The sequence below is a fragment of the Neophocaena asiaeorientalis genome, unplaced genomic scaffold (genome assembly GCF_003031525.2).
Source record: "Neophocaena asiaeorientalis asiaeorientalis breed wild unplaced genomic scaffold, Neophocaena_asiaeorientalis_V1.1 scaffold346, whole genome shotgun sequence".
NCBI classification, from domain to species: Eukaryota; Metazoa; Chordata; class Mammalia; order Artiodactyla; family Phocoenidae; genus Neophocaena; species Neophocaena asiaeorientalis.
In genome coordinates, this window is record NW_020175400.1 from 1,626,271 (window position 1) to 1,639,810 (window position 13,540).

General features: G+C 50.9%; 2 protein-coding genes across 4 annotated transcripts in view; one reads left to right on the forward strand and one right to left on the reverse strand.

The window, feature by feature from the left end:
• MAN2A2 (mannosidase alpha class 2A member 2) overlaps window positions 1-6,023 on the forward strand; it is a 28,456-nt gene extending 22,433 nt beyond the window's left edge. For 2 of the 3 annotated variants that reach the window (XM_024766516.1, XM_024766517.1), the window contains exons 21-24: window positions 132-265; window positions 2,219-2,413; window positions 2,571-2,681; window positions 3,432-6,023. In XM_024766516.1, the coding sequence (XP_024622284.1) occupies window positions 132-265; window positions 2,219-2,413; window positions 2,571-2,681; window positions 3,432-3,584 (593 nt within the window). In that variant the 3' untranslated portion in view covers window positions 3,585-6,023. The remainder of the gene's footprint in view (window positions 1-131; window positions 266-2,218; window positions 2,414-2,570; window positions 2,682-3,431) is intronic. The other variant, XM_024766518.1, reaches the window with a different exon arrangement.
• Window positions 6,024-9,754: 3,731 nt separating this feature from the next.
• Window positions 9,755-11,626, reverse strand: HDDC3 (HD domain containing 3). The gene is made up of 4 exons (XM_024766524.1): window positions 11,473-11,626; window positions 11,110-11,165; window positions 10,762-11,002; window positions 9,755-10,454 (listed from the first exon to the last, which is right to left on the reverse strand). Exons 1-4 carry the CDS (start codon window positions 11,582-11,584, stop codon window positions 10,324-10,326), a joined length of 540 nt encoding a protein of 179 aa, XP_024622292.1. The 5' UTR covers window positions 11,585-11,626; the 3' UTR covers window positions 9,755-10,323.
• Between the last annotated feature and the right edge of the window lie 1,914 nt (window positions 11,627-13,540).

The window sequence follows — 13,540 nt, forward strand, 5'->3', positions numbered from 1 at the left end:
CTGAGTGACTCAGCTTCCAGCCAGTTCCCTGGGCTCTTCCCTTGGGGCTTTGGTGGGCTGCTGCTTCTAGAGGTCGGTGTCTGCTTGGGGGTGAGACAGGCAGGCTGGGGGCTCACAGCTAACTTCCCTAGGCCAGCTGGAGGTGATCTTGGACCGGCGACTAATGCAGGACGACAACCGAGGCCTGGGCCAAGGGCTCAAGGACAACAAGAGAACCTGCAACCATTTCCGTCTCCTGTTGGAACGGCGAACCCTGGGTAGGGAGGTAAGTTCTGGGCCTCCCCCTAGGGAGCCAGGTCAGGCTAGGCCCCGTGGGTGGCCCTGGGGTTCCAGCCTAGGGCTTGGGGAGCGTACTAGAGGTGGGCAAGGGTAGCAAGAGTAGGGCCTGATTCCCGGGTTGGCGGGGAAGCGAGTCTGATGCTTTGCTGCTCCATCTCATGCAGCCTGGCACCTCCCTCTCCACGGCACCCTGTCGCCTGTGCCCTCCTTGTGCTCATCTCCCACCTTCCCACCCCCGCCCCTGTGTCCTCTAACCTGCTCTGCTCCTGCCCTGCTCATCTCATGGCTTTCTTTGCCCCCACCAGCCTGGCTTTTTCTCCAAACTGGCAGCCATGTTTAGGGGCTTGATCTTTCACAGCAGCAGGAACGGGCACCGAGAGGTAAGGGCCAGCAATGGGGTGTTGAACTAGTGTTAGTTATTTGGAGCTGGAGTTGGAGCTGGCGGATGGCAGAGCCCGCTGCTCCATCTCCCTGTCTGGGGCTCAGTCACTCACTCATCAAATAGCTGCTGGGCACCCGCTATGCTGTAAGGACTGAGAGGGCCGCAAATGCATAAGATACTGCCTCAGAGCTCTAGGAATTGACTCGTGAGTATGGGTGGGGGCCAAGTTATGTGTGTGAAAATATAAGGTCGAAAAGGGGTATGTCCACTGGTCCTGAGGAGTGAGAGAACATAGTAGGCCAAGGGGATCAAGGACAGCTTCCTGGAGGAGATGTCATCCACGCACGTCTTTGATGAATGGGGGTTTGCCCTACACACTTGAACCGAGGCACAGGGTGGGAGGCAGGAAGGAACGTGAATGGGAAGAGCCGTGAGTTCACTCAGCTAGACCAGAACCGCCTGTGCAGTGTGATAGCCACTAGCCACCTGTGGCCACTTAAACGTATTAAGACAAAACACAATAACCAATTTGATTCTTCATTCAAACTGGCCACATTTCAAGTGGCTCAGTGGCCACAAGTGGTTAGTAGCTGCTGTGCTAGTGCAGATATAGCATATTGCCTTGATTGCAGAAAGTTCTAGTGGCCAGTGCTGGGCTGCCATGGAGGTAGGTTGGGGCAGACTGTAGTGGGCCTTCAGTGCCTGGCGAAGAGTCTGGACTTCCTCCTGGAGGCCAGTGAGGGATCTGAGCTGGGAGAACACTGTTGGGACTTTGCCCTAAGCATGTCACTGCCACAGCAGGGACTCAGGGGGATCTTCAGGGAGACCGGAGGCAGGGGTGACAGCTTAAAGGCTGTTCAAGCAGGACATTTTGGTGGCTTGAAATGAGCCACGGGAGGGAGAAGCCGGCGATGGGCGTGAGGACGCTGCCAAGGTGGGAACAGAGATCGTGGCTGAGGTTAAGTGCGAGATTCTAGACAGTAGGAAGGCGGGTGGTGCTAAGAGCAGAAATCCAGAATATGGAAGAGTAGCCGCCGTGGAGGAAAGTCCAGCTTAGGCCCGTGAGTGTGACGTCTAGGTCAGCCATCTAAGGAGTAGTCCTCAGTCAGCACAGCTGTGGGGACTGCCGGGCCCGAGCATCAGGGCTGGTGCTGTGGATACGGGGTCGAGCTTGAAGCTGCAGGGTTGCCCCAGAGACTTTCTCCATCAGAGGCCCATCCTCCATGGTGAAGCATCCGTCTGTCTGTCTTCCCTTCTTCTCGCTGCACTGAGAATCTCTATGTGACAGGAGATGTTGCTGATGGGAGTGTGTGACTCACGATGGTGTTGTGGGAGCAGAAAGCCTCCATAGTTAGAGGAGCGCTGGCCTGGTGAGGTAGCCCTTCCTAAGCTGTGTGAGGTGGGAAGTGACTGCATTTGAAGAGTCCTGGAGTCAGGCATCCCTTGTATCCAGACACATCAGGGAAGCTCTCTCCAAAGAAACGGACCTGGACGTGCTGTTACCCTCCTGCTCCCCCTGCTCCACTTCCTCACCCACGTCTTGGGCCAATCTTCCAGGTCCAAGATGGCCCCTCAACCAGCTACCCGTCCCTCCTCAGTCACCTGACTTCCATGTACCTGAACACCCCTGTGCTCGCCCTGCCCGTGGCCAAGAGGCAGCCCCCAGGCCCTGCTCTGTGCTCATTTCGTCCTCTGGCTTCCTCTCTGCCCTGTGACTTCCACCTGCTCAACCTGCGGACGCTCCAGGCAGAGGTGAGTGTCCGCTCAGTGCTGACCCTCGGGGCGGACCCTGCCCTCCTCGCCCAGATTCCTCCCCGTCCCAGCCCTGCCTGCCAGGCAGAGGCGCTGCTACACCTGTGAGCCCTGCAGAGACCCGCCCCCTCCCCGCTGCCCTGTGGTCTGTCACCAGGATGATAGCTTGCCCTCAGCCGAAACTGCGCTCCTCTTACACCGCAAGGGTTTTGACTGTGGCCTCGAGGCCAAGAACTTGGGCTTCAACTGCACCACAAGCCAAGGCAAGGTGAGCAGGGCCCAGGTGTGGGAAGGGAGAGGAGGGCAGGGAAACAGAGCACTGGGGATGGCAAGCTAAGAGCTTGGTGAGGCGGCAGTGAGGCTGAGCAGCAAGGCGGGAGGTGGCAGGGTTATTCTGGGGCTTTACGGAGAGCAAGGGAGAAGCTGTTGACATGTGTTTTCAAAGCCTCTGAGGCCTGGCAGGGGCCAGTTCAGACAAGGTGTCCAGGTGGAGAACTTCTGTTTCATGTGTACGGACCTCTATCAAACAAATGGAAACACCAGGAATTAAAAACTAAAAGCCATCATACTCTGTTCATTGTTTAAGCCAGCAAAGGCTGGCACTGATAAATGCCTCCGTGTGCTGGGCACCAGTGATTCAGAAGTGAATCAAGACATGATCCCTGCTGGGAGTTCCCTGGCGGTCCAGTGGTTAGGACTCAGTGACTTCACTGCCTTGGGCCAGGTTCAATCCCTGGTCGGGGAACTAGGATCCCGTAAACCGCATGGCACGGCCAAAAAAAAAAAAAAAAAGACATGGTCCCTCTCCTCAAAGAGCTCACAGCTCAGTGCAGCAGTTCCTACCCTAGGGTCTGTGGACAGGCTTCAAGGTTGCACAGGCTCACCTGTGTATGTAGGCACCTTGCTGCAGAGAGGCCCATAGCTTCTGTGAGATTCATACAAGTTACATAGAAGAAGAGCAGCAGCATCTGGTGTGTCAGCCCCCAGCACTGCCCTGTGCCTTCTCTCCTCCCCACAGGTGGCCCTGGGAAGCCTCTTCCGTGGCTTGGATGTGGTTTTCCTGCAGCCAACCTCCTTGACATTGCTGTACCCCTTGGCCTCGCCCTCCAACAGCACTGACATCTATTTGGAGCCCATGGAGATCGCCACCTTTCGCCTCCGCCTGGGCTAGGGCTTCTTGTGGCCTGAAGAGAAAGTTCATCCACAGAGACGGCCTTTTCACATAAGATCGGGTTGGACATGCCACCCTGGGTCTCCTGTCCTGATCTACCTCTCAGAACTGTGACAGACTGGGCTCTGCCCTCATTTTCTCTTTATCGTTGCTTCTGTGTTCGGGGGCAACCCACAGCCCAGTGTTGGGTGGTCAGGGCAGGCGCCAGTGAGTTGTAGGAGAGAAGGCCCTTGGTCAGAGTGGGTGGTGCCAGCCTCTGCTTTGGGTTGTGCGTGCCCACCTAGTTGGGTGCAGGCTCAAGCACCCATCCTTTCCCCTGAATGGGATGGAGGAGAAGCAGGGGAGCCTGAGTGGGTAATAGCCCAGCGTCAGGGTCACACTAGTCAAGAGCTGGCTCTCGGGGAGTCCTGTGGTTGTGTAAGGGCTACATGTCCTGGTGTGACAGGCAGGAGCAGAGCACTGCCAGGAGGAGGGGGCTGGGGACCGCGAGTTAGCAGTGGGGTGGAGGAGTAGCAGGAATCGCTGCTTTCTGTGACGGCTCCACTCTTAGTGCTCCCTGACCCTCACGCCCTGGCCAGGCGCTGCAGTGTGGCAGGAAGGACTCATGAAGCCTGTCATGACCGGAGCTCATGGGACACTTCAGGTACCAAAACCCCATCTCAGACTGGGCACTTGGTCTGTGTGTTGATTTGTGGAATGGTGGCAGAGGCCACCCTACTTGACTCCTCTTTGGTTCCTGCACTCTGTACACCACTGTCCCGAAGAGCTGCTTCCCATCATGGGGGCGTTTGATCGGGCTTGTTTCCTTTCCCTGGAAAGAAAGTGAAGCCTCCAGCTTGCGGTGGGCAACTCGAGAAAGCTTTCGTCATCATTCCTACAGTCAGCCCTGAAGCTTCGCCTTGTTCATCCTTCCACAGAAGTATTCACTTCCTGGTGCGGGGACTAGGGAGATGTACACTAAATTAGGAGGCACCGTGGCTGCTCATTAGCCTTCACTGCAGCTTCGATTATTAGAAAAAAATTTATGATAGTCTCTAGAGATGCTGAAACGATATTTGGTAAAATTTAAAATCTATCCCTTATTAAACTCTTAGTAAGTTAAGATTACAAAGAAACATCCTAACCTAGATAAAGGTGTCTCTATCTGAAACCAACAGTCAGTGGCATTCTAAAGTGTCAGATACCACCGGCATTCCCAGTAAAGTCAGAAATTAGTCAAGGACATACTATTATTTAGCTGTGTTCTGGCACTACTAAACCCCTGCAGTGTGGCAGATGAGAGAGATGAGGGAGGGTTACAGAACGCCCAACCTGTACAATCCAGCAGGATCAGCTGAAGACCTTAACAGAGCAAACAAGGCACATCACGTTTCTATAAAGATTCTGGTTCTCTCCAGATCAGCTCATAAATTCAATGTATTCCAGTGAGATTGGATACTTTTTGGAATTTAATGGGTTCTAACGTTCATTTGGAAGACTAAGTGTGTGAGAATACCAAGAAAATTCTGAATGACAGTGAGTCCGGGGCGGTGGTGCTCAGGTGGGTAAAAGACACTTGTCCTACGAGATTTCCCAGGGTACTCTCGACCGACCATGAGTTCAGTGAGTGTGACCTGGAGTGGGATCAGACTGCTGGACCCAAAGGGAGAGCCTTGCATCAGACCCAGGTGTGAGGGGATTTGGTATAGGACCCAAGGAGTATTTTAAGTGGGAAAAAGATGGACTATTTAATAAAGAGTACTTTAAGATAACTGCCTATCTATTAAAGTAAGAGTTCTCTACCTCACAGTTTCCACAAAAATTAGCTCTAGAGAGAAAAAACAAAAATATTACAGAATTACTGAGGAAAATATAGGATATTTTTATACCTTTGGTGTGGGAAGGTCTTTTCTAAACAACATGAAACCTAAAAGATATAATAAGGGAGAAGATAAACAGATTTTACCACCAAAAATATATTGAAAGATTGCATATGATGGAAACCACCAAGGTTAAAACACAAATGACAGATTTGGGAGAAAATATTTGCAGCACTTCAAAAATTGGTGAGTACAGTTACTTTAGGAGAATAGCTTGCTTTGGGCTCCTTGGAGCAAGTCACTGGGGCCTGCTAAGCAGCGACCTAAAGATTCAGCAGTGACCAGCTGAGTTCTTCCAGGTCATCCAAGGGCGTTGCTGCCAGCACCAGGCCAGGGCGCGTGGAATCCTGTCTACATCATAGTGAAAGCATGAAGTTTATCAGTGTGAAGTGCTTAGCACAGTGCCTGGTACGTATAAGAGCTCAGTAAATATGAACTATAATCGTATTAGTAAAGGATTCTGAGCGGTTACACTATAGCAGGCGTTATTTGCAAGTATAATGTAATTTGTAATCAAATGATAAGGGAGAATCTGTGAACCCCCGAGGAAATTAGCAGAATAAAGGCTGTTCTCTCTGGAGGTCTTAGATGTGCAGTGAAGTTATTCATCTGCCAGGAACTGAAATGTTTACTCCTACACACTGGGCTTTTAGAACTCCATAAGGCAGCATTGCTCAAGGTGTGGTCCAGAATCACCAGAATTCCTTGTTGAAAGTCCAGCTTCCTGGCCTGCCCTGACTGGGGCTCCTCCTTCAGCCCGCAGGCTGAAATGGGCATCTGTGCGGCAGAGCCACGGATCCCGGAGACCGACCTGTAACAAGAGCAAAACCCAAAGCCCTTCCTTAGTGCACGAGAGGAGAGACGGATCCCTTAGCAGAACCTATTGGACCAGTCTCTGGGAGGAGGGGCCAAAGAATCTGCATTCTTAACAAGCTCCCAGGTGAGTCTCCTGCACACGTAATTTGGAAAGGGGCCTACTATTTTAAGGCTAGCGGCAACACTTTCCCACGGGGCTCTGGCCCTGAGGCCTCACAGTTCTGAGGGTTACATCAAAACCGGAACGGGATCCCTTATATATACTTGAGAAAGTGTTTGCAGTTCAGGAAAGTGGGTTACTTGTGCTTGATTGAAATTTTTTGAATATACTTTTCAGCTTCCATTTCTTAAAGGACATTCAATTTTACAGTTATTTAGATCCCATTTGTTGCAAGTATTATTGTCTTATGAACTCTGATAACTGTACCATCTCCATTCTGACAGACTTCCCTTTATGGTATCAAGTAGGAAAAAAGATATCTCTTTTGCCCTTTGTAGAAAAATGCACCTTTCCAGTTCAAAAGTGTTTAAAAATTAAATTATGTGTATATGTAATTCAGTTTATAAAATGTGATGTGCAGAAAACTACAGCCTTTGTAGAGACCATAGGCTAAAGTGTTGGTCTGTTTCTTAGATCAATGCCTGGAGTTAAGAATATAAGTAAATTAACCTATAAACCATACTCTGGAATTGGAAAGAACTTAAAAACCATTGTGTCAATGTAATTTGGTAATCTGACACACACAATTTCTAATAAGCTATTTTTGAGTGTTTCTTAAAAAAAAAAAAAAATCAACCAGGGACCTTAGGAGTGAGGGAGAACTCAGGCGGAAAGAGTGAGCCCAGGGGGCAGACACCCTTTGCCCCAAGAGGGCCTGCTTTCAATGCAAGATCCTCTGTTATGTAATACGGAATTTCTCTTCAATTACAAACATGTATGATGTCAGTTCTAGAAGGGCACATAGAGGCCATTTAGTCCAACCCTCTCATTTTACTAATGAGGAACTGAGACCCACAGAGGTTACATGAACTCACCTATGTCAGTGGCAAAGCCAATTAAATGTTCTTTCCAGTATGCAATCTCGATACAAGGTTATTGAACAAATCAATTTTCAGTGACATAAAACACATTAAAAAAAAAACAAAAGGAACCAGGACATAACAGAAGCAACTTCAGCCACTGGAGATGGATAGGATTCTGTTCCTCTCTGCAACTCTCCATCCATAGAATCATACTGTTTCCATGAAGAAGGGAGGGCTGTATGGCCAGCTGGAACCATGAAGAGAAAGGCAGACTCAAACTGTAAGAGCTGAGTCCCCCCAAGCAGAGTGGGCCAGGCCCACACAGTGCTCTGATTTGGCTTGCCTAGGGGATGGGTATGAGCTGTGTGGAGAGAGTGGCACCTTTACCTGAAATTGACCTGCTTACCACACTGTCTTGTCACTGTGGTTAGCTAATGACACTCATGCCCTCACAGAGAAAGGAGATCATAGTCTGGGTGGTAGGAATGAGGCTAACCATCCAAAAGAGATCTCTGAACTAAATTTTTGTTTCTCCGTAACAAAAATGCGTACAAACACTTCAAGGAGCAACTCTCGTAGAAAAAAAAAAAAAGATAAATGAGAGACCAGATCCTTCACAGCAAACCTCAATTTTACTTAGGGTCAGTGGGAAATCTTATTTGATCATAATAGTTGCCAGGACCAAGTGCTGCAGAGTGTCCATCCATTTTGGCTCCTGACTTAGACCTCCCTAGTTGAGAATAAATCTGGAAGGAAAGAACTCTGAAATTAGGTAGCCTAGGCACAGGAAGCCTATATGGGGTTGGGGATGAGGCCTCCTTGGCATTTGGAACATGACAGGGATGAAGATGTAAGACACAGCATTGGGTGTGGAGGCCTGAGAAGCTCAGTAGGGGAAAGACAGGTTTTCTTGTCAGAATGCCTGAGGACTTGCATTCAAACTAGATGAGTAAGCACACCTGTACTGCTGCCCCCTCAACTCCTAATGCCTAAGAATGCTAAACAAAATATGAAACATGGAAAAGCAAGGGACTTCCCTGGTGGTCCAGTGGTTAAGACTCCGTGCTCCCAATGCAGGGGGCCTGGGTTTGATCCCTGGTTGGGGAACTGGATCCCCATCGCATGCCGCAACTAAGACCCGGAGCGGCCAAAATAAATATATATTTTTTTAAAATGTAAAAGCATGGTCATACTCAAAACAAGAGGAAATCTCCTTTGACTAAGAATGGAGAGAAGAGCTACAGCCATGAACAGAAGACGAGGCCATGCAGCTCCAGAGAAATGGAGACCAGTTGAGGACAGATCCTCAGAGTGGCCAGGAATCTCTTTGTTGTCATTCTAATTCTAGGCTGGAAGTAAACCTTTTGATTCCCAGCCCAGCAAAAGCCAAACTAAGCATACAATTGTGAAGCCCCCTATAATCAGAGAGTTAGGGTAGTAAGGTATTAACATTAATTTCCTGATGTTGATGGTTGTAGTTTGGTTTATGCAGGAGAATTTCTTTGTCCAAATACTAAAGTACTTAGGGGTGATAGTCCATCAGGTCAGCAAGTTAATCTCAAATGGTTCAGGTGAAAAAGTTACTTATGTTGTACTTCCAACTTTTCCAAAAGTCTCTGATTATTTTTTAAAATTATTGAATTAAAAAAAAAATCCACTCTATTGGCTCAGATCAAACAGGTTATCTAGGGAGGCCAGACTCATAATCCAGATCCACTAGCCTCTTCAGACTTGATCTTTACTATGTCCAGCGTGGTTGGAGCTAACCTCAATTGTGGTCATTTTTGTCTGGTTAAAAAGGCCCAGCAGTGTGGCAAAAAGAGAGAGGGATTCTGGTCTTGTTGATCATTAACAAGTCTTCTCACCTCCGAGAGCTTCATATTTCATCTCAGTAAAATGAGAACAATAATCCCTACCCTGCCTATCTCATCTGGTTATTATAAAAAACAGATGAGGTAATAACACCTGTGAAAAGGTTTTGTAAAACATCAAGCACCTCATGACCACGAAGTGGCCTTTGACCTAACAACCTCCTCATCCTCACAGATGTACCCTTTTCAAGTGTGCTAATAGGCCTCAGCTGCTCAGCACCGACCAAAAAACCGATCAGTTGGGGATCCCTTCAGGCGGACACCTTGAAAAGCTCCGCCTCCTCGCCCAGATCCCGCCCACCGCCGGGCTCTAAGCGTGGGTCAGTTCCCGGGCCACTTCCCGAAGCGCCCGGAAGTTCCTGTCGCTTAGCAACCAAGGGAACTCGAAATGTGATGAAGGGGAAACTGGGGGTGGGATGCAAACTTCGGCAAGTTTCCGTTGCAACCCGGGGTTTGAGGGACCCGCGGTCCCCCACCGGCTCTATCGTGTTGCTTCTGGGGACTCTCCCGTGCTCAGCAAGAGCTGCCAGTAAGCAGGTTGGCACTCCTTTCCAATGTATCTGTCAACCCATCCAACTTTCTTAATGAGGAAGCCTGCCAATTTTTGAATACCTGTGTGTCAGGCACGTCACATAATCCAGCCCTGATAATTACACAACCTATCTTACTGATAAGGAAGCCAGTCTCCGAGGGGTTGAGGCCCTCAACCTGAGGGATCTGTCCCAGGGGCACACAGTTGGAACCCTGCCCTACTGAAGGGCAGGTATCCCCACTCCCCCCATCGGTTCCCCAATGGGGAGGCTGGAGAAGGAGCAGCAGCAACTCAAACCTTTATCCAAATGTTTTATTTTGCATAATGACTTTTGAACTAGCGTTTATATATAAGCCCAAGTTCCTGAGGGGCCAGAGATCCCACCATGCAATCAGACCCAAGGCCTGGAGAAGGGCAGTGAATGCATTAGAAATGGGTGGGGCGCATCATCCCACAATCTGGGGCTCAGCTTAGTTGGCAGATCTTCAGAGTGAGAAAGGACACGTGTATTTGGTCTCTAATACCTGGGCTGAGTGAACCAGGGAGGAAGCTCGGGAGGCACCGAAAGGCTGAAGTATGAATCTTCTCTGGCCTGGGCAAGGATGGAGTCTGTGCCACTGGATGGCTCCAAATACTGCTCAGAGTGTCAGCCCCCGCTCCTTAAACAGCTGCTTTAGGGCGTCTTCCAGCTGTTGGTTTGTCCCCTGAAGCCCCTTCACCACCTGTGCTGCCCACTCGAAGTATTCCTGGACTCGGTGTTCGGACCATCCTGCATAAGAATGGACAGGAAACTGCTCACGTTGACGTCCAGGAAGGCACTGGATTTTGCCCACTTCCTGGAGGGCTTGGTGCAGGGCTGTGAGATGAGTTCCTGATGGACAGATTTGTTCTGAAAACTTCCCCCTTGCCCAGCTACTGCATTTCTAGTGTATGAAAGAAGATCAGAGTGGTCTACTAAGATTAGTCTAGGGAATTAACAAGAACACCCGGGCTTTTTTTCAGGGGAAGTGACCAAGCTGTGCCTTCAGAAGGTGGATACCCCTCCCCTTGCCCTCAGAGCAGGTGGAGGAGCATACCCTCTGGGGTGCAGCGATTCAGGTCCCTCAGATTGTACAGTTTGTCTGCCAGCTTCACCAGTTTAGCCCCGGGGCTGCTGTGGGGTGCCTGCTCCACCTGCAGCCGCTTTCTCTCCAGCTTGGGCAGAGTCTTGTCATCTGTTACCTCCTCCACCAGACGCCGCACTTGTGCCCCGAAGTGCAGCTCCACCTCATCCAGGGTGGTGTCTGTGTCCTCCACCGTGTCATGGAGCAGGGCTGCCTGGGGATAGGCTCTCACTCAGTCCTGTGACGCCTGCCAAGGGGAACCCAGAGCTGAACGGGGCCCCTGACCCGCACCCCAGCCTCCTAGCAGAGGAGGAAAGTTACCTGTAACACCACAATGTCAGAGATTCCTGCCTCGTGGGTCAGGATACGAGCCACACCTGACGGGGCAAAGCAGGAAGTCAGACAGGAGGGAGTCCCAGGGCGGCGTGTTGTGGGTTTTGTAGAGCCAGAGGTGGCCCCTCACTAGCTGGGTGACCTTGGGGAAGTCCTTTACTCTTTTTTGGATGTTCACTCTACAAAGGGAACAATCATGCCTACCGCCCCAGGTTGTGGTGCGTCACGAACAGTGCCTGGCACAAGGACTGGTACGGACTAGGTGCTCGATGAGGTGCACGCCCCCCGGTTCCCTTCCCGGTCCCCACCCCCTAGATGCTACAGCCGTTGCTCCCCTGGCGGCGCGCCCACCGATAGGGTGATTGATGTAGGGGGTCCCTTCGGGGTCCTTCCGCCGCTGCCATTGGTGCTTGCGAGCCGCGAAGTCAGCCGCCTCCAACAGCTGGGCCGCCTCGGAGCCCATCGCGCGGGTGGCGCGGGCGACCTCGGTCCCAGGATCCCGGGGAGCGTGGACCGAGCTTCCACAGCGCCCCCTAGCGCCGCGGAGGCCTGAGGATTGTGGAGTCTGGCCCAGAAGAGTTTCTCTGGGGTTGACGTGAGGGCCCTGGGTGTGGGAAGCTGCCCTCAAGATCGCAGCCCCTGGTTAAGTGGGCTTTGCTGATGGTGCAAGAAGAATATGGCCTGGCTCTGGGAACCCACATCCTGGCGGAAGGAGGAAAATACACAAGACATAAGACAGCAGCCTCACAGTGTGTCCAGGGCAGGAAGGCACAGGGGACTGGTAACTTGGAGGAAGGGCAATTCACCTAGCCTCTGGACCAGAGACAGCTTCTCCCAGGAGGGTCCTCTCCCGCCATGGTAAAACAATTTTCAAGCTGTCAATGCTCTGAAAATTCTCAAAGCGCTCTAAAAATAGTTCTTGTGCTTCCCTGGTGGCCGCAGTGGTTAAGAATCTGCCTGCCAATGCAGGGGACATGGGTTCGAGCCCTGGTCCGGGAAGATCCCACATGCCGCGGAGCAACTAAGCCCATGTGCCACAGCTGCTGAGCCTGCACTCTAGAGTCTGCGAGCCACAACTACTGAGCCTGCATGCTACAACTACTGAAGCCTGCGTTCCTAGAGCCTGTGCTCCGGAACAAGAGAAGCCACCGCAAGGAGAAGCCCATGCACCGCAACAAAGAGTAGCCCCCGCTTGCTGCAACTAAAGAAAGCCCGCGCGCAGCAACGAAGATCCAACGCAGCCAAAATTAAAATAAAATAAAATAAATAAATTTATAAAAATAGTTCTCCCTGCAAGAGTGGCCTGGTTGCTATGGGCATGGGAGCCTCACCTTTGGGGCCAGAAGACCCTAGTGCTTAACCTTCTGGAAACTGGAGCCTGCACTGGGAGCCCTCCCTAACTGTTTCAGACTTAGGCTCCCAGGCAGCAGTGTTGTTTCTGCAGGAACTGTCTTCTTTGCTGTCAGGCGCTGGGAACAAAATCTGCATTTCTTTCTTGTGCCGTGAGGGTTCCTGCTTCAGTTTCCAGGCACTGCTGTGGGCCCCTTATGAGTGTTGTCACTGCTGTTCTGGGAGCATGACGTTGTTAGGCCTCAGTAGACACTGGAACAACACAACACTGCTGGCTGGTGGCCTCTGGCCTTCTCGAGAAATGCCCTGTCTCAGCAGACAGCATCTATGAAGTATGAGGTTTGGTAAGAGAGACCTGGAGACCCTGGAAGAGATTTTCTTGTGAAATGGGGTTGGCTGGTTGCTAAGTATACTCCAGTCAGATTGGTAGATTTTATACTTTGGTTGGTAGCTGGGGTCAATGAGGGCTCAGGGGAAAAGTTAATGAGAACACTCACACTTGCTTTTCAGCTAGTCTTGGTGGTTGCCATGACGCAGAAGTTAGAGAGGGAAGCTCCAAACGCTGGAACTGAGGTCTCTGGGGCCTGAAGTGGAACAATCAGAATTCCCATGGCTTCCACGGCAGCCTGAAAGTTTAGAGTGTATAGAGAGAAACATATTTGGTTCTTAATGCTTGTCTGTTCTTCAGGCTAGTGGCTCAACTTCTCTCTCATTCCTCATTCGGTGTTCTAGCCTTCTGAGCCTTTTCCCCTTCAGCTTAGAGAACCTTAGGCAGCCTGGAGCCACAATCCTCCCATTTTCCAATAGAAGATAGAAACTCAGTCACTTTCAGCTCTCTCTAGAGGTCTGTGACAGAGAAGCTTCAGGTTTGTGTTAATGGTGCTTTGGGGCTTTGATTTTATTTCCTTACTGCCTGCAGCCATGGCTTAGAAATAGAGATGTTGGGATTTCTAGGACCAGGGCTGAGGTGGAGGTGACCTCTCATGGGCTTCCAGAGGAGGCCAGGCCCTTTGCTGACAGGCCTGTCTGTGGGACTACTGCTGCTCTTCAGCTGGATGACGCTTGCCCA

What these genes read in the sequence shown, in the direction of transcription:
- HDDC3 (XM_024766524.1), bottom strand. Translation starts at nt 11,584, where the DNA reads ATGGGCTCCGAGGCGGCCCAGCTGTTGGAGGCGGCTGACTTCGCGGCT. An exon ending in CTACATCAATCACCCTATCG is followed by an intron (nt 11,166 to 11,472) that starts GTGGGCGCGCCG and finishes TTGCCCCGTCAG; the next exon opens with GTGTGGCTCGTATCCTGACC. An exon ending in CTGACATTGTGGTGTTACAG is followed by an intron (nt 11,003 to 11,109) that starts GTAACTTTCCTC and finishes GCCTATCCCCAG; the next exon opens with GCAGCCCTGCTCCATGACAC.